The sequence below is a fragment of the Lonchura striata genome, chromosome 2 (genome assembly GCF_050655825.1).
Source record: "Lonchura striata isolate lonStrDom1 chromosome 2, ASM5065582v1, whole genome shotgun sequence".
Lineage (NCBI taxonomy): Eukaryota > Metazoa > Chordata > Aves > Passeriformes > Estrildidae > Lonchura > Lonchura striata.
In genome coordinates, this window is record NC_140704.1 from 64,611,752 (window position 1) to 64,638,782 (window position 27,031).

The 27,031-nt window shown below is 37.6% G+C and overlaps 1 protein-coding gene across 2 annotated transcripts; it reads right to left on the bottom strand.

Annotated features, from left to right (window-relative positions):
* Positions 1 to 5,812: 5,812 nt before the first annotated feature.
* On the bottom strand, positions 5,813 to 24,463 carry SLC35B3 (solute carrier family 35 member B3). 2 transcript variants are annotated; one of them, XM_021534521.4, is made up of 10 exons: positions 24,394 to 24,463; positions 20,828 to 21,106; positions 19,434 to 19,555; positions 17,492 to 17,646; positions 15,914 to 16,021; positions 13,772 to 13,869; positions 10,998 to 11,090; positions 10,484 to 10,595; positions 7,510 to 7,579; positions 5,813 to 6,455 (listed from the first exon to the last, which is right to left on the bottom strand). In XM_021534521.4, the coding sequence occupies exons 2-10, from the start codon at positions 21,026 to 21,028 to the stop codon at positions 6,305 to 6,307; spliced, it is 1,110 nt and encodes a 369-aa protein (XP_021390196.2). In that variant the 5' UTR covers positions 21,029 to 21,106; positions 24,394 to 24,463; the 3' UTR covers positions 5,813 to 6,304. The 2 variants fall into 2 exon arrangements, with proteins under 2 accessions (XP_021390196.2, XP_021390185.2); XM_021534510.4 differs by having other exon boundaries at positions 24,276 to 24,463.
* Positions 24,464 to 27,031: the final 2,568 nt, after the last annotated feature.

Genomic DNA, 27,031 nt, shown 5'->3' on the forward strand with positions numbered 1-27,031 from the left:
TGTTCATTTGAAGAGGCCAAGTACTCACAGTTTTTTGTCTATAAGCTGCACTGCACAGGATAGTGTAAACTAGGTATGCAGCACTGCCAGCTGTTTGCTTGAACTGCTTATTAAGGGCAACTTCTAGTGTATTTCTCACTAACAAGATTTTCCAGTACCAAAATTTGGATAGTACATAAAATAAATAATCCTAACTTAAGGCTAAATCAACAAAAGATTAAAGGCATATTAAAGCCTAAAGAGCTTAAATTCTGCTTGTTGCTGCCTGAAGCCTATACAAACTCTTCTTTATGCATTAAAGCCTTCCAGCAGCCTCAAATCATCTTTGAGAACATATAACAGTTTGGTTTAGGAGAGAACTTTAAAGGTCACTTTGTCTAACCCTCTGCAATGAGTTTATACTCAGGTTCTGAACAAGTGAGAGGGCATCTACCACAGCTGTCCACATTCATGCAGAATGCTGATGAGAAGGCAGCAACCAGTGCAGCAACACTCCCAGCACTCAGGTGCCACACCAGAGCAGCAGAGAGCTTTGCAAGATCTAAATGTAGAAAATAAAAAGCAACTTTGAACTCCTTCTGTACTGACAGTATCAATTTCATCTACAAGTGTCTTACATTTGCTCAGAGTCACATACCTTGTTTTGTACTGAGCAGCAGTTACCAAATGAAGGTGCCTCTCCCCCTCCATGGGCTTGTGCTCTGAAGTACTCCCTGTGCAGCCAAAACCACAGTATCAGTTTTTTTCAGCATGGCTTTGCCAGCTTCAGCAGTTACTGTAGCCAACTCAGATACTTGTTTTAAGCATATTTATTAACAATTTGTAAACAGGAGAAAAAGTGTAAGATAGACAAAGACAGTAAGATTGAAGATCACAGAGTGACCAAGATTAGAAGGTGCCTTTGGAGGTCATATGGCCTGACTTCCCCTGCTCAAAGCAAAGCCACACACAGCCAGCTGCCCAGGACCATATCCAAACAGTTTTTGAATATATCCAGTGATGGAGACTTCTCAACCTCTCTGGGCAATCCATGCCAGTGCTCAATCACCTTCACAGTAATAAAGTATTTCCTCTATTCAAGGGAACCTCCTGTTTCAGTGCGTGCCCACTGCCCCAGTGCTGTCACTCCTGACTCCCTTTTCTTGGTGCCCTCCTTTCAGTGTTTCTACACATTGATGGAATTCCTCCCAGCCTTCTCTTCTCCAGGATGAAAAATCACAGCTCTCTCAGCCTTTCCTCACAGGTGAGATGGTCAAGTCCACCATCTTGTCACTTTGCTGAACTCTCCTGTCTAGCCCCATTTCCCTCTTGTGCTGGAGAGCCCAGAACTGGACACAGCACTACAGGTACAATGAAAATTACAAAGTAGAACTTTACACTTAAAACATAAATAATAAATTAAAAAAGAAAATAAAATAAGAGAAAGCATAAAACTGAGAAATCTAACAAAGAAAACATCTAAATAACCAAAAGTAGAGACAAGCAATACATTACTAACACATCTCAAAAAACCAGCATAACAGCACAATCCAGGTAGAGAAGGGTTAAGACAGCATTGTATTCTAAGCCGACTATTTGTGCAAGTATATTCTTCATTGCAATAGTCTTTACTTCTCTACAAGTGAATGGCAAAGTGATACAGACCCCACAATGCATCATAATGCTTAATTCCTCATGTGATGACAATTCCTCATAGTTTTCCCATGGCAGCAGCTTTCGACTAGTAGCAAGATGAACCAGTCACCTTAAAGTGAAGGATGCTTCTCCTAAAACTGCTACTGTGTCTGGCTTGCTTCCACAGCAGTGCTCACAGAAAACAACAAATCAACAAGAAAAAGACAATGCAAAAAAGCTTCAAATAAAATGGAAAAAAGCAATTTTATAGCTGTCTTATTTTCCTTTTAAATTATACTTGTACAGAACAAGGAACAGAAACAATTTAATATCTCTAATGCTGGGGGTAAAAGAAAACTGACCTTACATTGGTACCATTTAATTTAAAGTACAAATGGGCTCTGTTGGACTTGGGGAACTTAGGGTATTAGCATCTATTCTTTGCTCATCAGACTTACCAAGGCAACTTTGGGCAAGATACCATTTATGCCACATCTCTGAAATGGAGATAGGGCTTTTCTGTCTCATAGATAAAACTGAAATTAATCTCTGTGAGCTGAAACGTCAGGAGTTTTATGTTACATATTAATATTAATATAAAGACTTCTAATCAGGTAAAATGTAAAAGAAAACCCCTTCCACTAACAAATTCTGAGCTATTAACTAAACCATATATAAAATCCCTCCAGAAAAAAAAAGTATTAATCCATTTAATTACTTCCTTAACTTGTGAAGTTTACTTATTATTTCCTGCCCTCCAGAGTATACACGCAATTTTATACCACTTTTCAGAACAGTAAACAACTCAAAAAGTTTCCATGATTGAACAAGCAGCAGTCAAACGTGAGAGAGGGGCTTGTTTGTGCCTGGGAGCATGGGAGGCAGAAATAAAAGAAACAATTAAGACACACCAGGTTAGTGAGGAAGGCACTTATTAAAGGGAAAAAAGAGCACTTGAAATAATTTATTTCCTCTTCCTCTAGTTCTCACAGGCAGGCAAGAGAGAAGAGAGATTTTCTGGGAAGATGGAATGAGGTCAAGGAGTTAACTCATATGTGCACTCATCAAGACCTTTCCAAAAATAATGAGAAGTATGAAAGATTTTTTCATGGAGAAAAAAGGATTTAAAATAATCACCCAGATGGTTATAAATGATATAAAACAGAAAATCTGGAATATGACCAACCTGCAACAATGTGATGTAAGCCCTTAAATGCAGGAAAAAAACCTGAAACAATCCATAGTGCATAAAAAGAGCATGTTGAAAAGGGACTTCACATCCAAAAGGAAGAAAGACAAGTAAGGAAGTACAGAAGACAAGTAGGAATTATATAAAGCCCAAGCTTTAGCTTAAAATGTTTGGTATGTTTGAAGTACAGGAAGGGTAAAACAAGATGAAGAGAACCAGTTTAATGTAGGATGAGGAAACACTGCAGGTTTGGAGGGCAGGACATTAGTTCTTCCATGCTTGCATTCCCACAAAGGTATCTGCATAATCAGCAGTTCTGCTGATACTGAAGAACTAAATCCACTGCAAGAAATCCACTGCACTTCATTGTATGCCACACAAATGCAAAAGTGTAATATGAAAGCAACCAAGCTCCCTCAGCTATCCAAAGGAGGCAGAAGAAAGCATCACAGAGGTAGATTGCTGACTTCAATGGAGACGCTGGTCAGACTTAAAATTTTACTCAGAATTTCAATGCTGTTATAACTGATTCCTACATCATAGATTTTTTTAGAGAGAGGAAAAAGTTATATAGCACAAGAATAAGAAGCAATTAATTCACATTATATTTAGATAATAAATTTCCTGGTGAGAGAATTGATTGTTTTTTTTTCTTATTGTTTCACCATGCCTACTGCAGAGCCCAGGAAACAGTAAGTATAAATTGCAATAGTTACTGTGACCAGCCTTCAACACTGGGAAGGGTTAACTAACATCCCAATATAAGTGCTCTTACACAAAAAATAAATAATTTACAGTTACTTTGTGGACAAGCCCTTATTCATATTTCATAGACAACACAAAACCAACATACATATACAGTACAGAAGACTCAACCCCAAAATTTTGTAGTAAGAACACTTGCAGGTTTGTAAGGTTTTCTAACTTGCATGCACTATGAAGCTTATTAAAAAAACCCCACAACCCCACAAACAACAATTCACCAAAATGAAGGTTTTCTTAAAGAAAGCATGAAACTGCACAGACCATGATGTGTGGAAAATTATGAACTAGTCTAACTTGTGTGTGCATTTTTTTTAACATACATATTGTTGATTGGCAAGTACTAGACTCACACATATGAAAATAAAGGGCTAACTCTTAAATCTATGCTATTAATAGTTCTATGCTATTAACAGTAAACCTACAACATCCATTTACATATAAAAATAATTTTGAAGTACACCAGTAAAACAAAACATAGACTTCTACAGTTAAGAAAATTATTAAGAAAATAAATCAAAACTTTCCCTAATGATAGCTCATTATCTCAGTCCTGTATACAATAGAAAATAAATTAAAAGGTGAATTATTGTGATTACTATTCTCTCTAAAGACAAAACTGGATTATATTAACCATCCAGAAACATATATACTACATTTGAATTCTAGTCAGAAACTTAGTGATTGACTTCTCATCTATTTAAATAAAACAGATGCCAAATGAATTACATTTACTATGACTTTCTGAATATATTTCTAATTTTCACAAATTTGTTTTCTTGAAGGTTAATAAAATTTAGCAACAGGTAGAGTTTACAGATGGCAGAACAAGGACTGTAAAATTATCCTGACCTCTCTGGAAAGACCAACTTCATTTAGTGAAAAGAATGCAAAGGAATGTAAGAGTTGATAAATATTACAGGGAAAGAAGTGTATCAATCCCCTTGACTTGGTCAAATGCACTCTTACACCAAATTTGAAATTGGAATGCTTTATCATACCTTACCATAAAACTTTGGCTGCAACATGAATATGGACAGCCATGGCCATCGGTCTCTTTCAAGGTGTATCTGTTCATCAAACTCTCACTTCTCCACCTCATCCAGGACACAATCAATCATGCAGCCACTGGGAATTTAAAACCCAAAACAGTTCCATGCAATAAGTTCTCCCAATTTGGCAATAGCCGGTTTGTATGTGTTGAGAGGCTTTTCTTACGCCCCAGAGAAGTATCAGTGCTGGGAACAGTGCAGTTATGTCAGCACAGCTCTTCTCTTGTTCATGCCATCATGCTCAGCTGGCTGTTATTCCAAGCTCTATTCCATAACATATTTAACATGGCAGATGCAAGCTACCAAATTAATTAGAAAAATTTAAGGCACATTTTGTGTCTGTGCTTTGATTACAAGTTCCTTTGAACAGCAATTCTTCCAATGTGTCTGAAAAACATTTTTTATATCTCGAGTATTTTCATCAACTAGTATTTTCGACAAAAGGCCATCCTGTGAGATTTTTAAATTCTTTGTATGTTTTTTCTGACTATATATTTCTATCATCTAATTAATTTTTGTCTAAATTGAAAGAATATACACCAAGATGCATCTAAGGGACAAAATAACAAAAAAGCCATGACCATGTAAGAACAATGATTTGTAAGGTGATTAGTATTTTTAAAGTGCTGCTGTTAAATATATAATATGAAAGAGATGGCAAGTGATTCAAAAGCAAGTTGACTATAAAAGAAAGAGCGATAAATGGACTTAGTCTTCCTAAATTCACGATGAAAAAGACAGACTGGTAGCACATTGTCTCCTCCTGTCACTGAGGAAAGAAAACTGTAATCTGTACCCTAATCCTCTTAACTTCATCAGAAGACCACACAGACTGACATAATACATATTCCAATCACATTACCCCAATACTGAAATTGAATAATTTTGATATGATGATATAAATTTAAGAACTTTCATGTCTCTTTATACCACTATGAGAGATGGTCACAGGCCACTAAAAATTATGTATTTCTCCACAGATTAAGCAAATAACAGTTTCTTACCCCACTGTTTCCATCTCACCTCATTCAGGCCTAAAAGCTCATTTCCCCCTAGCTAAAGCATCAGTGTTGACTGCACAAACTCAATCTCTGATTTGTGACTTGCAAGCAATACTCAAAGAGTAACACTAGGATTTCAATAAAAATTTCAATTATTACAATAAATATCAAGTTCTGTGATGATCTAAACAATAACTTAAACCCCAACATTTTTATTTAAAATGTAAAAGAGTGACAACATACTGTATTCTAAACTTTCCACCTTTAAATTCACAATTTGGTCAATTAATTGGTGATTAGTACAGTATTACATTTAAATTACCCCACCTAGACAATTAACAAAGAACCACTAATTTCAGATCAGCCACATGGCCAATATTATTAAAATGCCCAAACTAGTCTTTTACTGTGTCCCACTTGAGTGCAGCTTCTCAGCAGTTTGCCAGGAGCTGTTGTCCTTCATTGCTGATAAAACCATCTGACAATGGCCTACAACACCATTTGTGATGAATTCAAGTGCTCTGAAGAAAGGGCTCAAGAAAGTGTGCATTTATAGCAGTCTGCAAGCAGACAATACGCCTTCAGCTCCTTTGGTTTTAATAACATTCCCTTTGGAAAGTGAATCTGTTGAAGACTGTTCCAATAAAGATAGCAAGTCAAAGTCTAGACAAGGCATGAAGCACTGTCTATACAGTTTGTGACAACGTCCTTGATTTTCTTTCTTCCACACTTTTTTTCCAAAGACCAAACAGTGAAGGCAGTTTGATTTTGTCCATATTCTTACTGTAAACATTAAGAAATATACCAAGGACAACCAGTAAGCCTGACCACACGTACCTAGAGGGGAGACAGAGGAGAGGAAAAAAGTTACCATTAGCACTTTATCTGTAGCAATTACATACCAATATTTGTGGATTAAACAAACCTCATGTTAAGAAGAAAAGAGATGAAGAAAAATCCTCCAAAAATCAATGGGCTCTGAGACAGAATTTCCCTGAATCTTTATTATTACTATCCTTCCACCCTTCTTTTTCCTGTCCTGGCTGAAGAGCTTATTGAAATGCATTTATAAACTAAATAATAACTAAACAGTATCTGTTCTTTCTCACATGAATAAAGTTATCCTGAGGGGTTTTAGTATGTTTTTATTTCCTATGGTTATGAGAGCTATACTACCTGTTACTGGTCCAAAACATTTTCTCACTAAGTGCCTTATGCCATATTTCCAAGTGTAGGCACATTTTTGTTTCAGCTCTCCATTCTTTTAAGCCTCAATATTTTTAGCTGGGGTAAATTTAATTTGGGATTTGCATGCAAGCTTTTTTCTTAAATCAATTTGTATATAGAAATAAAATAGAATTTTATGTTGTTTCAAACCTGAAGCAATTAAAATCAAAGTAGCAACTTATCTGCATTTTTCAATGTAAGCCCTTTCTTAATATTTAAAAAAAGGCAATAAACCCAAGCTCAAACATTTGGCAATTTAATATATCAAGATAATACAGTTATTCAAAAGGGCTAGCTCAGAATTCAAATCTGAGTTATAAAAGCAGGAACAATACCATAAAGGAGAAAATCCCTTTGTTTACACAAATTTTCCAACACAGAGAAAGTACCCAAACAATTTATAATGTATCATAAGCACTAGATATTATGATTAATTTTCTTTGTTGTCTTTCAGACCTTTAGAAAAATGTAAACTCTTTGCTCTAGTATGACTAGCATCAACAAACCAGTCAATATTTACAATAGATTGCCAACATTTTTAGAAGATATAAAAAGACAAGCATTAAACCCGGAATATGATTAATAAGTGTCATTATATTTCCATGATGAATAATATAATTTTTCATAAAATACTTTGTAAACCACAAAAAAACTATATACTTACTGTAATGTGAATGGCTTTGCAAAGAACAAAAAAGAAAGCACAATGGACATTGCTTTTCTTCCTGTTGTTACTACAGAGGAAAACAAGTATTAACCTCTTTAAGAATTCAGTTACAACAAAAGAACATAACAAAAGCTTAGCAAGTAACCTCATAAAATAATTGTCTCACTAAAAAGATGATCACACCCTTGGTGCAAACACACACTGCAGATGCACCAGTGCTACACAAAACAGCACTTGAACCATTCAATTTTTGGAAACAAGTACACTTTGCCAGTAGTACCACCTCCAGTCACATTATCTGCAGCAAGGAAATTTCCAGAATAAGACTTACTATTCAATAACTTCATGCTAATCAATCCACCATCTCTGAGAGCAACATGCAAGTAACTGATGATATAAACTCATCTGTTTAAGCTTGGATGTAGACCAAAGGTCAAATATCTTGCCATTTCCACCTCATGTTATTACAACTCCGTGGTGTTGTGGGCTCTATTTTTGAGTGGAATGGGATTATCCTCTCACCATTTTTTTGAAGTTACTAAAAATTTCCCTAACAGAGCAGGGAATTACAATTTTGCTTAGAAGCCTAAGAGACCAAGGATGCCTTGACTTCAATCACTGCATTAAGAAGTTTCCCTCAAAACCACTAAGAGACATTCTTCTACATGTGATCTATTCACTAAAAAGAACCAAGTAGTAAGAAGAGTGGAGAACACAATCCTGTTTCCAAAATACAGACAAACTCTTTGGTTGCTCCGAAATAAACTATAGCTCCAACAATTATTTGCAATTTCAGTGCTATCTGCAATAAACAAAGATAAAGCATTACTAGCAAATTGTGTACCAGGAAACCTATGTAGTTTATCACTGAAAGAAAATCAATAAATGAGTGAAAGTTGTAGGAAATGTCTAAAAACAAAGAATGAAGCCAGGCACACCAGTTTAGCTGTGGACGCTAAGGGCCTGAGAAGGTATTATTCTATATGGTGCCACAGGTTCTCACTTGAGAAAGACCCCAGTACATGGAGCAGTAGGTCTGCACCTAGAGAATATATTTTTTTATTATCAGAAAATATTTTGCTTACCATGAAGTTCTTTTAACTATACCATACTGCAAAGTCCTATTTGTATAACTACATCCAAATTAATCTTACTGCAACACAATGGCAGAAGGAACCAATGACTAGTGATGTATTTCCACAGTACTTTGGCTAGAAAAGCAAGTTTCATTCTTCCCAACTCTACCCTACAAACAAATATTCACTTAAGAGGGTTTTATAGTAGAAGAAACAGCCTTCACTACTGCTACATCTGCCCCAACTTCAACTTCTTAGTAATAATTTTCTTTTTACATTTTAAGAAATTTATGCACATCAAATAAAATTATTTTCTATTACATGAAAAATTAAAGGAGAATGAAAAAGAAAATTGAGTTTTAATTAGAAAATAGTTTACAAATGAATAATTTAAAAAATGGTTAAATTACTTCAGTTTTTCTAATTACAATTATTTCTGTTCTTTCAAATCAGTTATTAATTAAAATATTTATGTAACCATTTCCTTCTAAATTAAGTGCCTTTTCTTCTTTTTCCCAATTAAGTCTGATAATTTCTCATTCTGCTAATAGAAATACAATTTTCATTAAACTCTTTCACCCCACTCCCCTCAAGAAGGAGGAGGGTGGATGGGGGAGCTGGGAGGGACAGTAATGAATGTGGTGTTCTTCCAAGGAACAATAAACATTTTCATATCGCTACAGGCAAGACAGAAAGGGCTCAAATGGTAGAATTGTCAAGGTCAGGCATAAGAAAACTGGGGAAAGGTTTACTATTCTACGGCATTTTTAAACTTTTTTTTGGTACAGTGAGACTTTTTTTTTTAAAGAGGTATTTTAATAAATGAAACCTTCTCCTCTGGGTCAATTTCCAGTCAAGAGCTACTGAACTTGGTCAAAAGCAAATACGAAACTGATATGCTGCAGAGGAAATAACTGATAGGAAATCAGAGCATGCAACTCTCAGGTCAGTCAGAGAACAATTATGTATTTTCCCTTCCACTACTGTGAATGAAGTAGAGCTTCACATGACAGAAAACAGGGTGTCTTTTAAAAGAAGAAAGGAAAGGAGCTACATGACATCTTGCTACACCTTCCCCCCATCAGGCCCTTGTGACTAATGTTTGTAGTTTCATGTGCTTAGAAACAATGTCACTGCCTACTATGCCTTTCTAGAACATCCTTACTTTTCCTTTTACATTTCAATTAATACACATCTTTTCCTTTCTGTATTTTCCTATGAAGGGAGGCTGAGAGACTTGGGATTGTTCAACCTGGAAAGCCTCCCCAGAAGGCTCTAGGGACACCCTATAGGACCTCACTGTACTAAAGGGGGTATGCATGAGAGCTGTAAAGGGACTCTTTACAAGGGCATGTTATTACAGGACAAGGGGGAATGGCTTTAAACTGAAGGAGAGTTGCTTTACATTAGACATTTCAAAGGAACTCTTCACTGTCAGAGTGGTGAGACACAGATTGTCCGAAGAAGCTGTGTCTGCCTTATCTCTGGAAGCCCCAAGTTGAATGGGGCTTTTGAGCAAACTGGTCTAGTGGAAGGTGTCCTTGTCAACAGCAGGGGAAGTGGAACAACATGGTCTGAAGTTCCTTCCAACCCAAATGATTCTGTGATTCAATTTCAACTCCTCCATTTAGAAGTGTTTGCTTCTGCACTAAAACACAGCACGGACTATATGCACGTTCACTTAATAGGCTCTTCACAGTTGAAACTGTGGCACAAAAAGAATCAAGATCTCAAACACATTCTACCATGTGAAGATCCATGCTACACAAGTCAGTCAGCACAAAGAACAGAAAAAAAGCCAGAGTAAGAACAATTCTCAAAAGCTCTGTCCTAAATAACAGAATAGGATTACTTTGTTTTTATACAAAGGCAGTAAAAATATCGTTTGTTCATACCTGTTACAGCAAGAAGGGCACCAAAGATTTTAATCAAAGCCAGAACAAAGGATATACCAAAATACCCAGTCAGGGAGAAAAGGAATGCATAACCGTAAGTCTGAACTGGATGCTGCAACAATAAAAAAAGCCGGTTAGGAAAATGTAAAACAAACCCTGAGGTATTGCAAAATGACATAAAACTACAGACTTTAATCAACTGCTTGAGCAATAATAAGCTGTTCAACAATGCATTCATGCAAAAATCCTTATTTAATTTTAGTTAAATAATGGAAAAATAATAATGAAATTATAAGCTCATAAATCGAGTCCTGTGATTTAGTTGCTTTTCAAAATGTTACCCTAACATATCAAAGACTGGAAAAACTTGCTTATTGTATGAACTACATAAATTAACCAGTTTACATGATGAAAATAGAACTTTACAGAGAGAAGTGGTACGATTTTATGAATCACACAGAGCAAGGTTTTCCACTGAGGTTCTTCATAGCAAAAGAGAAATCTTTACACCTACCTTTGAGCAAAATGTTACTGCAGGGCTTAATCCACTAGTGCATGTTAATCCAAATAAAATATACACAAAACCTATTGAATAGGAATACAAAACCTAGAATAGTGTAAGAGAAAATAATTACTAGGTGATACTATACAAAAAGGCAGAATTAAATGCTTTTAGATGCTTGGCATCTAAAAATACTTTTAGATGCTTGGCATCTTTTATTAATAGCTCAGCAACTCAGAGCTGAATTTGAAGGGTCTAATGATATTTTTACTAGCATTTATATAATCGTTGATGTACAGTGAAAAGTCAACATTAAGTGTTAGACACATTCTTCCTACCCACAACAACATTAGAAGTTGGGAAAGCTAGTCAGTTAATATCCTGAGGTCAGTGTCAACTGCGGCTAATCCTTCAGGTTCAGGATTTTACAGCCTAAATAAAACTCCCCACAACTATGCAATTTAATAGTCCGAAGAACATATTACACATATTTCATTTTCTGCTGCTTATCCAGCAAACACCCACATTACATTAAATGTATAAAGGGTAGCACAGAATCACCAGAAGTGTCACGTAAGTTTCATCTGTGTCACTTCAGTTCACATGCATGGCACACATGCATCATGGTTATAGCATGTAGAATTTCCAAATATGACCAGTTTTGGCCTAGTCAAGTGCTCAGAACACTCAAGAAACAGGTAAGCTCTTTATTTTGTCTGCACCCTTACTCAATTCATAGGTGCACTGAGCAACAAAACAATCTTCATCTATCCTTTCCCACACTGAGCCACAGAAGTAGAAACTGAAACTCTCCATCCATCACCATTCGGCTATTTGGGCAACATTTAGTAGCCTTTTCTTGTCAATAGAAATATTTGACACATTACTGGCTAGAATGTGCTGATCTACTGTGCTTTCAAAACTCTGTCTTGTTCTCAGTTATTGAGAAAAAATTATTAAAAATTGTTAGCAATTCCATGAGACAATAGACCACTTATCACTGCTCTATAATAAAGAAGGATGCACCCATGTTTAAAGAGCAGACCTGCTTTCAAACACTTAACTCAGAGCTTTTACTTACACTGTTTATACAAACAGAAGTCAGACCCTAGTTCTTCCATCCAGTTTGTCTCCCTAAGTACCCAAAGGCTTCACTTTTCACAGCCAGGAATAAGCACTACATTGCTATTTCCTTGTTACGCAGTGTAATATATGTCGCTTCCATAAAATTACACACGGCAAAAATCAGGTACAACCTTTCAGAACAGTGATTATCGTTTCAGCCACAAAAGATCTTTTTTCTTTTCACAATTGCTTAAATCCACGGCAATTTCCAAATTTGAAAGAGTAAGAGAGACCCTGTGGATGACAGGTTCCTTTATTGTTCAGTTTTATTTCCAGATCACTGTCCATTAAATATGATCTCCAATTCCAATTCAATTTTTATCCACAGTTCAAGTATAGAAAATTACTTCCAAAATTCTGCTTGTTTACTTCCAAACTTCCTGCACCAAATTCTCTGAACAAAATCCTTAAGTGGGATGTCTAAACCACAAACAAAATCTTTATATCCTAAACCATTACACTCATTCTCTACAAGTAACATGAGTATACAGTATGAACACCAACATTTGTCAGACTAATGCAGAATAAAAAGCAAAATCCTGGAGACAGCAGGTAAGGCAGCAACAACTGTCAAATGCAAAGCGGGCAAGAAAACAGCTACAGATTGTACTTCAGTTTCAGATTTTGGATATGTTTCAGATTTTAGTTGTCATTTTTGGAAATGACAACTAAAGAAGGCTGCACCAGGTCATGTAGCTAAATCTCTGCCCCCGGTAGCAGGCAACATTGAACACTAAGAAAAAGTACAAGAATAAAAACAAGGATACAGTAATACTTTTAGGTATATATTCTTCCACTTCCCAGAAACTTGTAGCTCAAACTTCTTGAGCCATCCTGAATCACTTCTAGCCTTAAATGAAGATGCCTCCTAACTTTTTCTCTATTTTTGAAGATATTCTTGTGAGAAATTAGATTTTTCTAGTTAAATATCAAATACATGCCAAATATAGAAAACAAATTTCAGTAACTTTTTACCTGTGGCATATTCATATCATGCTGTTAATAGTAAAAGATTTACTTATTTACTCAACTTCAGAGAAAAATATGCCAAATTCAAACAAGTTTTGTCTAAAAAGAAAAATAACTTCAGATCATATGAATAGATAATCCACATTCCAGGTAAGTATATTAAAGAAACTGCGCAAGACATTTTCACAATTGTATTTCACTGAATCAGGAACAAAAATATTCACCCAGAGTTTTACAGATTTCAAAAGATTTTAAAAAACCTGCCTCCCAAGTGCTAGCACACTCCAGAATATAAAGTATAGCAAGAAAGTAAAGCAACCCGTTCCATGCAGCACATGTGCAACTACACCAGAAGAGCAGGGTCTATTTTTCAGAGATGCACATGATCATACAAAAAACACTACAATGATCTCAGGCCTGCAGGGTAGACAAAGGAATTGTTGATAGAAATGAGTGTTTCTGTAGCTACAATATACATTTGAAGTTACACACAGAAAGCAGCACCCTTGAAAAGTTAAAAATGAAACAGAAAAATCAGAAGTCCTGAGACAAACAGAAAACCTCAAGAACAGTACACCAAGAGCTTTCCCTTCCATAAGCAAGAGAAAAGCACAGTAAGTCCCATGCTTTGTCAAGGCAGGCCTTGCCTATGATAAAACATGTTATTTTAAAATTGCAAATGTGGTATTTACCATTTCTGAATTAGAACCATTGTGCAACTTCATAGCTTTTTCCTGTACATTTCCTATAACTGCATCTGCGCAGAGGGCAAGGGATATTAGGACCACACCTATTAAAACAAACAAAAAATAAAACCTCTTCAGAATATTCACCAGCAAAATGGTGGCAAGAAGTCCAAGGAATAGAAAAATAATAAGCCCTCTCCCCTATAACATATCCTAAATGTCAGCAAAAATATTTCATGACACCAGTACGAAGAAGTGCCTACCTCCACTCTCCCTCCACCAATTAACCCCTGAGCACTGTGTGTCTCTAAGCTTGATGGGAACATCCAGACATTGCTATAAAGAAGCCAGCTGTAGTTTTTGTAGTAATAAGAGTGACAGAATATCAGTTGCAATCAGTTAATGAAGATAAATAACCAGAGAAAATACTCTTTTTGAATAGGTAATCCCACATTATTTTTTTTCCTGACGAAGGCAAATAGAAATGTTAGATGTAATGGTAAAACAAATGCAAGAGGATTGACAGTCGAAATCTTCAATTACTGAAACATTGTTTAAAAAAACCCTTACTTCTCAGGTACAAACTCCACAGTTTTAGGTTACCATTTATGCTCACAACAAAGTCATTATGCAGTCACTACTGTAATCAGGTTTCTGAAAACAAAAAACTGGTAACTCTAGTCATGGCAGGCACAATTCATTTCCCAACCTACAAACTGTCATGACTGTTGCATTTAATTATGAACTTTTCCTAATTATAAAACATTACAGCAGATACTAATCATCAAAATGCAAATCAAAACCTGCTCTTGTCTTGGTTCCTTAAAAGATCATGCAGGAAGAAACTAGAAGACTAGAAACAAGGAGTGTTTTATTTTCATAATCCAATGTTCTTACAGTCAGAGGTGAAAGATTTAACATTTTTAAGGCCCATGAAGTTTAAGGTGGTCTTTTCTTGGCAAGAACTTTAAACCAGTGTTTTTAGTTTGGGAATAATTTACTTTCCAAGGCTAGACTTACCAGGTCTCTTCATCATTCAAGATTATCAGGCACTGAAAAAGGTATAACTCAATGGAAAAGCCATGCTAACATGAATAATACTGGCAATGCTAAAAATATAGATATCTCATCTGCATGGATTCAGCTCTGGTCCAAAGATATAGTAACAGCTCCAGCTCAGCAATTTCACTCTGTAAGGTGATGGATGCATGTCTCCATGGGCAATCTCCACCATGATTCATGTTCCAGATGTGCTTAATGGCCCAGGCACACCACTGGAAAAATGCATGGTTCAGCACTGGACTAAGATGAAAAGGTTACCTGGAACTTGAAGCAGCAGTGCACATGGAGAGGAGTAATGTGGGGACAAGAAAAATGTTAATCTTATGCCCATTACACAGTGTGGAGTGTGAGGAGAATTGTTCCACCATTGTGGCAGTGTTGAGCAGAAGCAGCAGCAGCAAAGCCACAGATAGGACCAGCAGTGTTTTATTGGATGTAAAGTGTGAGTAAAAACAATTGGAAAAACTGGACCCAAATTAGTTCTGAAAGAAATCTGCATGGAAACAGTTCTACACAAATCATTGAAATGAACTCAGGAATTCAGTTACCATTTGTCATTTGACAAAGAAATCCAACTAAGTTTTTAATTCCAAGCAGGTTAAAATCCTTGCTTTGCTTCTGATTTTAGATAGTATTAAAAGGTTAAAATGTGAGAACTCCACCTAAAAATTACAGCAAATCTGACTGTGATCATCTGTTAATATAAAGAAAATGGTTTTGAAATGGAAAAATACTTAAAAATTTAACTAGAAAAGACAACTTATGTTCTTAAGTTGTAAAATGTTCCAAATGGATTTTGTCATATTTATTTTAATATATATATACTGGGGGTAAGTCTTTCTTGAGAATACATGAGACATTTCGATCAAGAGGGTGTGGTTTCTGGAAATCTTAGGAACCTAAGAATTTACACTTTGAATAAACGCCTCTTCTGCCACAGAGTTCTGCTAGAGCAAAGCTACAATGAAACTTGTATTTTCAGTAGAATACCTGAAGGCACTCCAGCAAGAACTCAGAACTTCTCTGGAATGCTTATTGTAGGAAAACCCAAGCATTTTCTTAAAATCTAAAATATAATGTCTTTACCTGTCAAGTTGAAGTTTGGTGCAACTGTGCTGTCAGCTAAAGTAAACCATATTAAACCAAGGCTCATACATAGGGCAGCAGACACATCTACAATATTGTAACGTTTTCCTACAAAATACAAACAGCAAGAATGGGCTATTAGCACACTCTGAATTTTGTTTATCCTGTTTAACGGACTAGAAGACAAAGGAAACATTGCTTAAATGTCATTCTCCTACTCAAACAGAAGACTCAATACTCTGGTCTTTCACAACTAGACTCAGTTTCTTCTAGAGCAGAAATTCCTACTACAGGGGAGGAGGATCCTAATGGGGAATACCTGATTCTTGTGATCAACTTTGGTTTGAGTTCACAGTTACAGCACTGACACAAAGCACATTCTCTCTGACAAAGCATTCCCTTGGCAACTTCAGGACAGCCCAGATGTTTCTTAATACTTAACCCTCAAACAAGACATGTTGGCTGCCTTTACTGATGAGAAGGACGTGAATACCAAACACTAACAGACAACTTTGGTATTCCAAGAATCCTACACTGTCTTATAGCTTGGGAGAGACGGGTTGTGGAGGGGAATGGAAAAAGAAAGTAAGGACATGAAAAAGCAGGGGTTAGTATATCTTCCTTAAAATAATGTATTCTTTGCTCAAAAGCTGAACTTTGAACATAAGCTTCCAAGGAGACTTGGTTGAACTGAATTTTTTAAACAATAATATTTAAAAAATAGCTTCTGAGACTACAAACTACTACAACACAAAAAGTTTCACAAAGCTTTAGGGAAATACCAGTCACTTTGCATTAAAATGAAAAACAATTACTCCTAATAAAAGGTAAATACTGTGTAGGCATGTACATATGTAGAGTTGGAATCTACTCTGAAAATTCAGCTGTTTTTCAACCAGAAGGCCAGAATTACCTACAGAAACAGAAATACAGCATTCTACATTTTGTTTCATAATACCTGTCCATGTGGAGCTTTACTGATTAAATTTTTGTGTATTGAACAAAAACTTATTATATGCTTGACCCTTCTAAATTCAGAAACACTGAGTATATTTATTCACATAACCACAACCTTTTTCTGTTTTTCTCCATATTATATTTTCTCTTATTGGAATATGAACCATGACTCTAGGACTAGCCAGATACACGCTAAATCAGGTGCATTTCTGATTAAACATTTAATCAAAATTTAGGAATTAATCTTTTCAAAGAAGAGTAGCGATTTTCTTCACAACTCATGGTTGGATTTTTTTTTTCTATTTCAAGTTGTCCATTTCAATATTGAATTTGTTTCATTTATGAAGTGTTTTTGTTTAGAAAATAAACTTACACTTAAAAATTAGGAAAGCTTGTGTAAAAATGAGGTTTTGCAAGTGACCCATAGAATGTCTTTCCCCATATTTTCTGTTGATCTAATTATATTTGTACATTTTCTCAGAAGATGCTTCAGACATTCTCATTTTTCCTCCATAGGAAAAATTCTACCAGAGGAATTAAAAAAAGTACAAGATTCCATCTATGACTGCCTCCCAAAGAAACAATTAAAAAAAATCATCTAATAGCAAGACTAACACTTACCTTGTATAAAAACACCACCTATCATAACTGGAATCAGCTTACAGCACTTGAAGATGACTTGAGTAGGGTAATTCAGATATCCTAAAGAGGTATTAGACAAACCCATAGTTCCCACTGTCAAAAATGCTATTATCATGTAGGTTTTGCCAGGAATTCTACAAAACATAAAGATACAAATCTTGGCATTACAGACTCATCTAGAGGAGGTTTAGCTTGGAAAATTCAGGTAAAGAAATACTTTTGTAATGCAACAACATCTTTCTCACTGAATTTCACTTCATAGAAACTTAAAAATGCACAAAAATGTCTGACTTCATATTTCATTTCTTTCAATTACTGCAAATAAAGAGCACAAATACAAGATAATAAAAACTTCATGGCTCATGAAATATTCGAGAAGTAATGCTTTAACCTCCTTCTGAGAAGGCATGTTACTTACACAAGAATCAAGACAAAGGTTTCAGGTCAAAGGAAATGCAGAAGACTGGTATACTGAGATAACCTGCATCTTAGTTCTGTCACAAGTCAGTGTGACAACTTCTTTGGTGAAATTTTCGTGTAAACCTTGACATTTTTTAAACTAAGAAAGTTGAAAAAAGTACTATTTTTAAATGAAACTCAATGAAACTAAGAGAGCAGTGATTCAGATACCATGAACAGAGAGGCCTGTTGAACACTTTCAGACGTTATGTTCACAATCTGACGGAATTACTACCCAACAACAGATGACCCAACAGTTACTTTTGTGCTCACTTTGTGATTTTTTTACAGTTATTGCTGTGCATATGTTCAGCTATTTTTCATGCATACTCAGAACCACACAAAGAACATAAGGAGCTGCCTTGCTGCAATCCTGTCTTATTTGTAACTCATTATGTGATGTACACATACTGAGGCATGCAAGAAAAAATTTAAATTTAAGAAATATGGATTTCTGCATGTCTACAAGAAGATGTCTAGGTTATAGAAAATAAAATGTATTTCAGATCTACATTTCCAACACAACTTACTTGAAGGTTAATTCTCTGCAAGCATTACCAACTGGTAATAAAATCCTATAAATATAAGTAACCCAAAAGGTAACTGTGCAATATTACCTGATTCATCTCAAGAAGTCAGATAACTTGAAATATAAGCTGTCAGTGTTTAAAATAAAAGAAATAATTTATCAAAATTATATTGTTTGGCTAAAAAATCATTTTATAATCTAAAACTAGTAATCATCCAAGGCTGACTGCAGGTAAGGAAAACTACATATGTTCAACTAGAACATAAGGCAACTTTAAAATTCATGTACACCATGACAGGCCACAGAATGGCTACACTGAGTCAGAAAATATCCCATTTCCATGGGATTCAACACAAAAATCTCCTTGGTCAACTGCAGTGAAAATACAGAACAGTTTTGTGGCAGAGTGTTATGAGTGGTGTCTTAAATGACAACCACAACACTTCAGCACATCCTTTGAAGCAAACCCACTCAGCTCCACCGAGTAAGCAGACAGCAGACCTATGACATTCTCCAAGATGCACAGCAAGTTAGAGGAACTTGTGGTTGAGGAGGCGCCAATATTTGAGGAAAACATATTCACTGACAGATGGCTTCAAGTTCTGTGAAGTGCACTGGCTCTATTTTAGATGTGATAATCCCAAACAACACATATGTGAGTCAGCTTCTATCAGCCACCTTAAGGATACAATATGTTCTGTAAGCAGGACAGTGACAACAGAGTCAACAGAACTACTTACAGGTCTGAAATCCAAGTGGGTGCTTCTAAAATACTCTCTAACATCATCCAGCAAATTAACTTCCTTTTATCTACAGAATTGCTAGCAATGCCTCATAGTATTCACACTCAAAAAACAGAAATTAAATTTACAGTAAGCATCAAAGACTTCTAATTTCATGGACAGTGGGTAAAATGCTTGGAAAAACACATACCTTCTTCTTTTGTCCTGAATCAACTGCAATTCTATTAGTCCAAAAATGGAATAAAATCCAAATTGCACTAAAGTGAGGTACCAACCAAAAGGTTTAAAACCTTCCACTGAAAATATCAATTCCTATAAAAACAAAAACCCACCAAAGTCATGTACATACACCAAAATATTAAATGGACAAAAAAAAAAAAAATCAACAGACCTTTTTCCTTCATGTACATGCAAATCTAGCCTTTGCAGTTGCTGGTTATTAAGTATATTTATCTGCCACATGTAACTTGCAAAAATATTGAAAAAAAAAGATAATTTAGGTTCTCCAAAATGAAAGAAGAAAATTTACTGTTATTGTAAATACACTAAAATTAATGAATCAATTCATTAGGGCAATACATTTGATGCATTAGTAATTATCTCATATTACAGATGGCTTCTTGCCTGCCTTTTTGCTGTTCTTCTGTTCATTTACTTCAGTAGACCGTTTTTATTCAGATTTTATAAATATCTCAGGATAAATTTAATGCAATTTTTCTCTAACAAACATGCTAACTGATAATTTTCAACTGTTAGGAATGTGCACTTAATATTTTTAGTGATGACATAAAATAGCTCTTATGAATTCATAAAAATTTGCATGCTGTTGGAATATTTCAAACCAAAGCAATTTGTTATGCAAAACCAGATACACTGCATAAAGACTTATGTAGGTGTATCAGTTATAGAAACAAAAGACTACCTAGTAGCTGCCTTTTGAGATTCTGCTTTTAATTACTGATCGTGTTCTCCTAACTCTTTTGAAGTAACTTAATGTTAACAAACTTATCAGCGCTTTTGAAAACTGTATTAGAAACATGACTTTTAATGATCAAGTTTTTTAATCACTGCTTTATTGAGAATACTCAATGAATTTAAAAACAATTTTAAAAAGGGAACAGAAATGTAGCTGCTCAAGATAAGAGAGAAAAGATTAGCAGAATGGTGAATGTATAACTAAAATGGCATAAACATTATGCTCTATTTAACAAATTAGCATAGTACATGTTTCAGCTTTGTTCTGAGAGCAGAGAGAAAAATAAGATGACTGTAAGTGTACAGTACTCATGGAACTTAGGGAGATCTAAAGGTTTCAGCATTAATGAAGACTTTGGTGTATCTTGCACACAGAAGTAAAAGATCAAGTTATGAAAGTCCAAGTGATCTAAACTTTAAAGGCACACGAACCATAATGGCAACTTAGATTATATATTACTTGCTGCTCTTGAATACTGAAAGGCTGACTAGCAATAAATATCTAGTTTGAACATCTATACATATTAAAATACACACTGTATTATTATGCTATTGAAAAAGACAAGGGGTAGGAGGAATTGGCCTAAGACACAAGTTCATAATATTTACCTGTAAATATCCATAGATTAGATAAAACATAAAAACTCCAGAAACACAGATGAAAAATTGAGCAGGTTTGCTAAATTTGCTGAGATTCATGCCAAGAACTACAACATCATCTACTGATTTGATATGGGGAGACATAGCTTGAGATTTGGAAGGTACGCTGATGGAAATGTATTTTCTTGATGAAGTGAATTTCAGATCCATGGTTCCTGGTTCGCTGCATTCGGGGCTACTGCTGTCTTCTGCCTGCTTTTCTCCTTCTGTATGTTTTCTGTCTGAAAGCTGAAAGAAATGCTAAAGTCAGGTGGGACATAACATACAGCCTTCCAACAACAGTAAATGAATGTGACATTTATAGGGAAAAAATAAAGGTTTTGGAGTTTTGTTGAATTGTTTTTATTCACAAATTTTACTTATCTTTTCTGATATCCAAAATTAACACCAGAGGCCATCAAGACTTTATGAAAGCAGTTTTGCTTCATTTCTACACTCAACATGGCCAACAAACCCACCAATCAACCCCAAAACAGAAATCCAGCTTGAGTTTCTGAACAGCTCTAACTGGTCCTATCATGTACTCTCTTGACTGCTTGGGAGAGAAGTGATCTCCATGACCAGCTCACAGTGCTATTGAAGAACTACTATTTAAGCACTGTGGTTCTGCCTACCTTCATCTTCTCAGCAAAACACACCAGACTAGCTCACAATATGGGAAGCTAAAAACTACAGATTTGCTAAAACCTACAGATTTGAGCCTATGACCAGTTACAAGCATGGAAGCCAAAGAAGTTATCCCCTCATCCTCACGTATACTTACTATTTCTTGCACAGTTTTCCAGAAAAGAACATGGAGATTGAAACAAGCAGATTGAGATGCCAGTCTCAAAAACCAGACTGTTTATCTCATGAGGTCTATGATATGGCAATCCCTTTAGTATTTATCACATGCAACTATTCCCACAAGTAACAGAAAACAAAACTGCATGACTGAAGCCTATAGAAGGAATGTAGCAGCTCAGTAGACTGAGATGCAAATAATTCTGTTCTCCAGCTGAGCAGACAGTAAACATGATATTTGATGTTTTTTTTTTAAGATAAAACACACTGGTCAGCCATTTGTCCCAACTGTTTAGTGATTTTTTTCCAGCTCAAGAGTAATTATCCTCATCAGACATGCATAAAAAATGCTTTCCCTATTGTTTCTAAATTGAAAATGTCCCAGTATATTAAAACTGGATAATGCAATAAAAGTAGTCTGCAAGAACACTGGTAAATACAATATATTATATAATACTATAAATTTTAAGGTTAGTTGAAAAATTAAGTATTATTATGAAGCCTGCATTGTGCTCATGTTTTTCATACGAGCTACTATCACGTTGGAACAAGACTCCTATTACAGTTTTAAAAGAACATCTTGAGGAGTATAACAGATGTTTAGAGACCATAATAATTATGTGTGCTTAAATTCATAGCTCTTCACCTCAAGATCAGAAGTGAGAGGTAGAAAGTTTATCCCTGTGGATTTTTAGCTAATCCCAACATGAAGTGGCCGTAAAACAAAAGAGAAAAAAGTTTTAGACTAATTTTAGTAAAACCAGAAAAGCACTAATGTCAGACAACAAGTCATGAGTGAGCCTTCACATACAATGTAATACAGTTCTGATCACCCTCACATAAAGTGGCAAACAAGGGTTATCAGGATGGAGGAACAGGCTGCCCATCTTAGGAACTGAAATAAGATAAAAGCATAACTTGTCTAGCCTAACAAAACCCCAATGAAAAGGAAATAGATCTGCTTTCAATACAAGTATGGAGTACCACTAAGGAGAAAAATCAGTATTAATTTGAAGGACAGAAGAATGAGAAGAAGTGGGTATGAAGTGATCATGAACAAATTTACGCTTTCCAGACTATCTGGTTAGCCAGCATTTGCTCAGCAACTGGCTGGACATTGATCTACCTGGGTGTGGAGTGATCATCTTTACATCACCTGTTTTGGTTTGCTTCTCTTTTCCCATTTTTTTCTACACTTCTTAAAAAATATTTATCTCAACCCATAATGTTTTTTTTTTTACTCTTCCTTTCCTCTCACCCCATCTCTCTGGGGGCAGTCAGGAAAAAGTACGTAAGTGGCTGTGCAATGCTGAGCTGCCTACCAGCATTACATCACACAATTAACATAATCTTCAATTTTTAACTGTTTCTATTAAAACTATGTCCTCAGATTTCACACCATCAGATTTCATAGTGTTTCCACTTAATTTTTGGCAGATTACTGAGTCTGTCATGAAAGTGGTAAGAAACGCTGATCACTCCAGACACACCCACGACCATCCATAAAACTATGATACATGGTAATTGTTTTTCTCTACACCCTTCAAAGAAAATTACCGAACATCTGAGGAAACTGTAAATGTATGTATGCGTTTGAAACAGTCTTCACCAAGTAATTTCATTAGCAACAGTGACAGAACTCTTTTGAAATTCACAATAACTTCTCAAACTGCTAGTTTTCTAAGTATGAAAACTGTTATTCCTACTCATCAAAATTCCTCAAGCACCTAATTCTCATCTTGAACAAACATACAGCAAGAATCGGTTTTATGAAAAGTTAAGAGCTGTTCTGATTTGTGTAAGATTCCAATTTCCCTCTTTTCTTTCTCCTCCTGTCTGTAACAGTGTAAACAAAAGGTTCTTTAGATCAAAGACTTCCTGTTTCTTCCCCTTTAAATAAAAAGTTCCTTGCAGATCAGTACTTTAACCTAGCACACAAAACAGTGATTATTACATAAACATGAAGGAGAAACAAATGAACGAGTAGAAAAGCAAAATTTCTTTTGCCTCCAAAAAGTTAACGACTTGTACTAAGCATGGAAAAAACATCAGGAAGGAGCTCGAGCTTTGGCTGGCCAAGGTTTTTTAACACTGAAGAACATCTGTTAAACCCATCATTTTGGCAGAAACCAGCGTCTTAGTCCGCTCAGACAAACTGCTCGCCCGAGACACACAAGGCAAGCTCCAGGTTGCCTTTGGCCACGACGCTCCGGAGACTGTGGCAGAAATGCTTGGTGGCAGGACAGCAGCTGGCACCACAGCAGGGACGCGCCAGGTGACAGAGAAGCCAAAGTCTATCTGCGGGAAACCTGAGCAGATTCTTTGCTTGACTCTGCGTCCCGCTCCAGAGGCAAAAGAGAGAAGGAGACAGGGTCCAGCATGGTCCCTGAGGCTTCCCTCCCGCCCACTCGCCCGCTCCAGGCGCGTCCCTTCCCGAGCGCCTGGCAGCTGTCCCGGGCAGGGCTGCCACCGGCTCTCCAGCCGCCACGGGCCGCCACTCCCCGCCCTTCCCGCGGCAAAGGAGCCTGCGGCAGCCGCCGGCTCGGGCCGGCCGAGACCCTCCGGACACGGCGGCAGCCCCGTCCCGCTCCCCATCCCGCCCCGGCGCCCTCACCGCCGCGCCCATGGCCCCCCGCTGCCGGGCGACGCTTGGCAGGAAGCGGCCCCGCCTCCTCCCCGCTCGCCCCCCGTCCCAGAGGGAGGAGAGCAGCGGGGAGCGGCCCGCCCCGTACCTGTGCGGCGGACGAGGAGCGGCGCGGCGCCGGCTCCGCCCGCCCGCCGGCACCGCCGCCCCGCGGGCTCGGCCAGGACGGAAGTGCCGGCCGGGAGGCGCCGGGGTCGGCGCGAGCAGCGAGCGCATCGGCACGGCGCCGCTCGCTCGCTCGCTCGCTCGGCGCTCCGCTACCCGGCCTGAGGCGGGCGGGGACGGCGCCCTCCAGCGCCTGAGGGGCGGGGCCGGGCCCGGGGCAGCGTTCCAGGCTCCCGGATAACATTCCCGGCTCCCGGATAACATTCCCGGCTCCCGGAGGCGACTGCCAGGGGCTTCCCCACGTGCCTCTGCGGGAGACCGGGCAGATCACAGAATCACAGAATCCTTAGGGTTGGAAGAGACCTCTGGGGGTGCAGTCCAAATCCCCTGACAAGGCAGGGTGACCTAGAGTAGGTGGCACAGGAACACGTCCAGGAGGGTTTGGAATGTCTCCAGAGAGGGAGACTCCACAATCTCCCTGGGCGGCCTTTTGCAGTGCTCTGCCACCCTCAATGTGAAGAAGTTCTTCCTCGTGCTGAGGTGGAACTTCTGATTCAGTTTATGGCCATTGCTCCTCGCCCTCTCTCCGGGCACTGTCCTCATGGCACCTGCCTCTGAGATATTGACATGCATTAATGAGATTCCCTCTCAGTCTCCTCCAGACTAAACATCCACAGTTCCCTCAGTCTGTCCTCCTAAGAGAGGTGCTCCAGACCCCAAAACACCTTTGCGTCCCGCCACTGGAGCTCTCCAGGAGCTGCTTGTCTCGTACTGAGTAGCCCAGAACGGGGCACCGCGCTCCAGATGCGGCCTCGCAGGGCCAAGCGGAGGAGGGCAATCGCCTCCTCCACCGGCTGCACCCCAGGGTGCTGCGGCAGAGCAACAGCCCCGCTGCGCCCTGCCCCGCCAGCGAGCAGCCGGGACGCGGGCAAGGAGCCCAGGGAGCACCGGGAGGGGCTGCGGAGCTCCCTGCCTGCCCGGGCTCCCTGCAGCTGCCAGGAGGAGGGACAGGGATGTCACCTCGCCTCCCAGGTGTGCTGCGGTCAGGCGCTGCTGTAGGTCTGCAGCGACTAGCACTACCTTAACACTCTGCCTCCCGCAGCAGGCGATCGTATTTCACACCACGGTGACATCAGGATTATTTGGAGTCCTGAAAAAGTTGGTGGGTTTTTTTTTTTTGTTTTGTTTTTTTTTTTTTTTTTCCGAGGTGTGTTTGATGCTCTGCTGTTCTGATGTGAGCAATGAATCACCCACACAAAGCTGTTGCTTTCATTAAAAAAAAAAAAAAAAAAAAAAAAAAAAAAGAGAAAAATGCATTTAGAGAGAGGTATTCTTGTGATCATTCCGCATGAGGCTGCAGAAAGGAAATAATAAAAGTATTTAATAATGACAGGCGAAAAGGTAAATGAGAGCAATAACAGCAGAATGCGTAGAGCATAATGGCCAAAGGAATCAGGTAAGGAACTTAGAAGAAAGGTAGCTAAAGGCATTTTGAGCAAAATATGCAAATTAGATGTAGCTTGAAAATACATAAAATCCAGTTATTATTCATATCTGTCTATATAATGGCAGTGTGGGTTTTCTGTAATTATGTGCAGAGGTATTTAACATTATACATAATCACTACAGGACAAGGGATTTATATTTAGGAAATTCAAGCTTTTATGTTTACAATATTTTAAGTTTCTTTTACCTTATCCAATGTTAGTATAGTAAATCAATGTGTATTATAGATACTAGCAACATCTGCTCCAATATTTAGCATCATATTTTTTGAGGATATTTATTTAGTGGCAAACACCAAAACTTAAATGTGCAATGGTTACTTAAAAATAAATAAACAAATAAAAAATTGAACCCCCTAAAACCTTTTAGCAACTAGCTATTTCTGAAAAACAGGACTAGTGTTTGTTGAGAAAAATACTTGCAGCCACACTGTGAAGTTCCAGTGTTTCTTGGTTCAAGTTTCCTTTACCTGATTGAAGGATTTCACATTTCATAAGCAATTGTGCTTTTTTTTTGCAGCAATATGGATCTCCGTGACAGAAGTAACTACCCCAGTAACTCAAGTAAATATATTCATGCTTGTGTGTGATCAGCTGGCATTCTCTAGTTTTGTGTAAATAAATTCTCTGGATATGTCAGCTGTAATAAACTTTACTGTTACAGATGTTAAGTGGAGTGATTACACAGGAAGTTCCACCTGAACATGAGGAAGAAGTTATTTTCTCTCTGTGTGGCTGAGCATTGGAACAGATTGCCCAGAGAGGCTGTGGATTCTCCCTCACTGGAGATATTCAGGATTTTCCTTCACTGGAGATTTTCAGGATGGTGTCCAGATATTCCATCTGGACACCATCCTGACTAATGTGCTCAAGGGGACCCTGCTTGAACAGAGTGGTTGGACTAGATGATCTCCTTTGGTCCCTTCTAACCTTACCTGTTCTCTGTTTCTCTGAGTGTGTCTTACTGACTCAGTGGAGGCAGGCAGATAGCAGGAAAAATCAAATTGCACCACTGAGTTGGACTGACTAAATAACCTGTAGCTGGGTGGAAGGAACCTGAGTATTTGAGTCTCTTGATTAGGAAGAGTATTGAGGAGAAACACACTGGCAGATGTG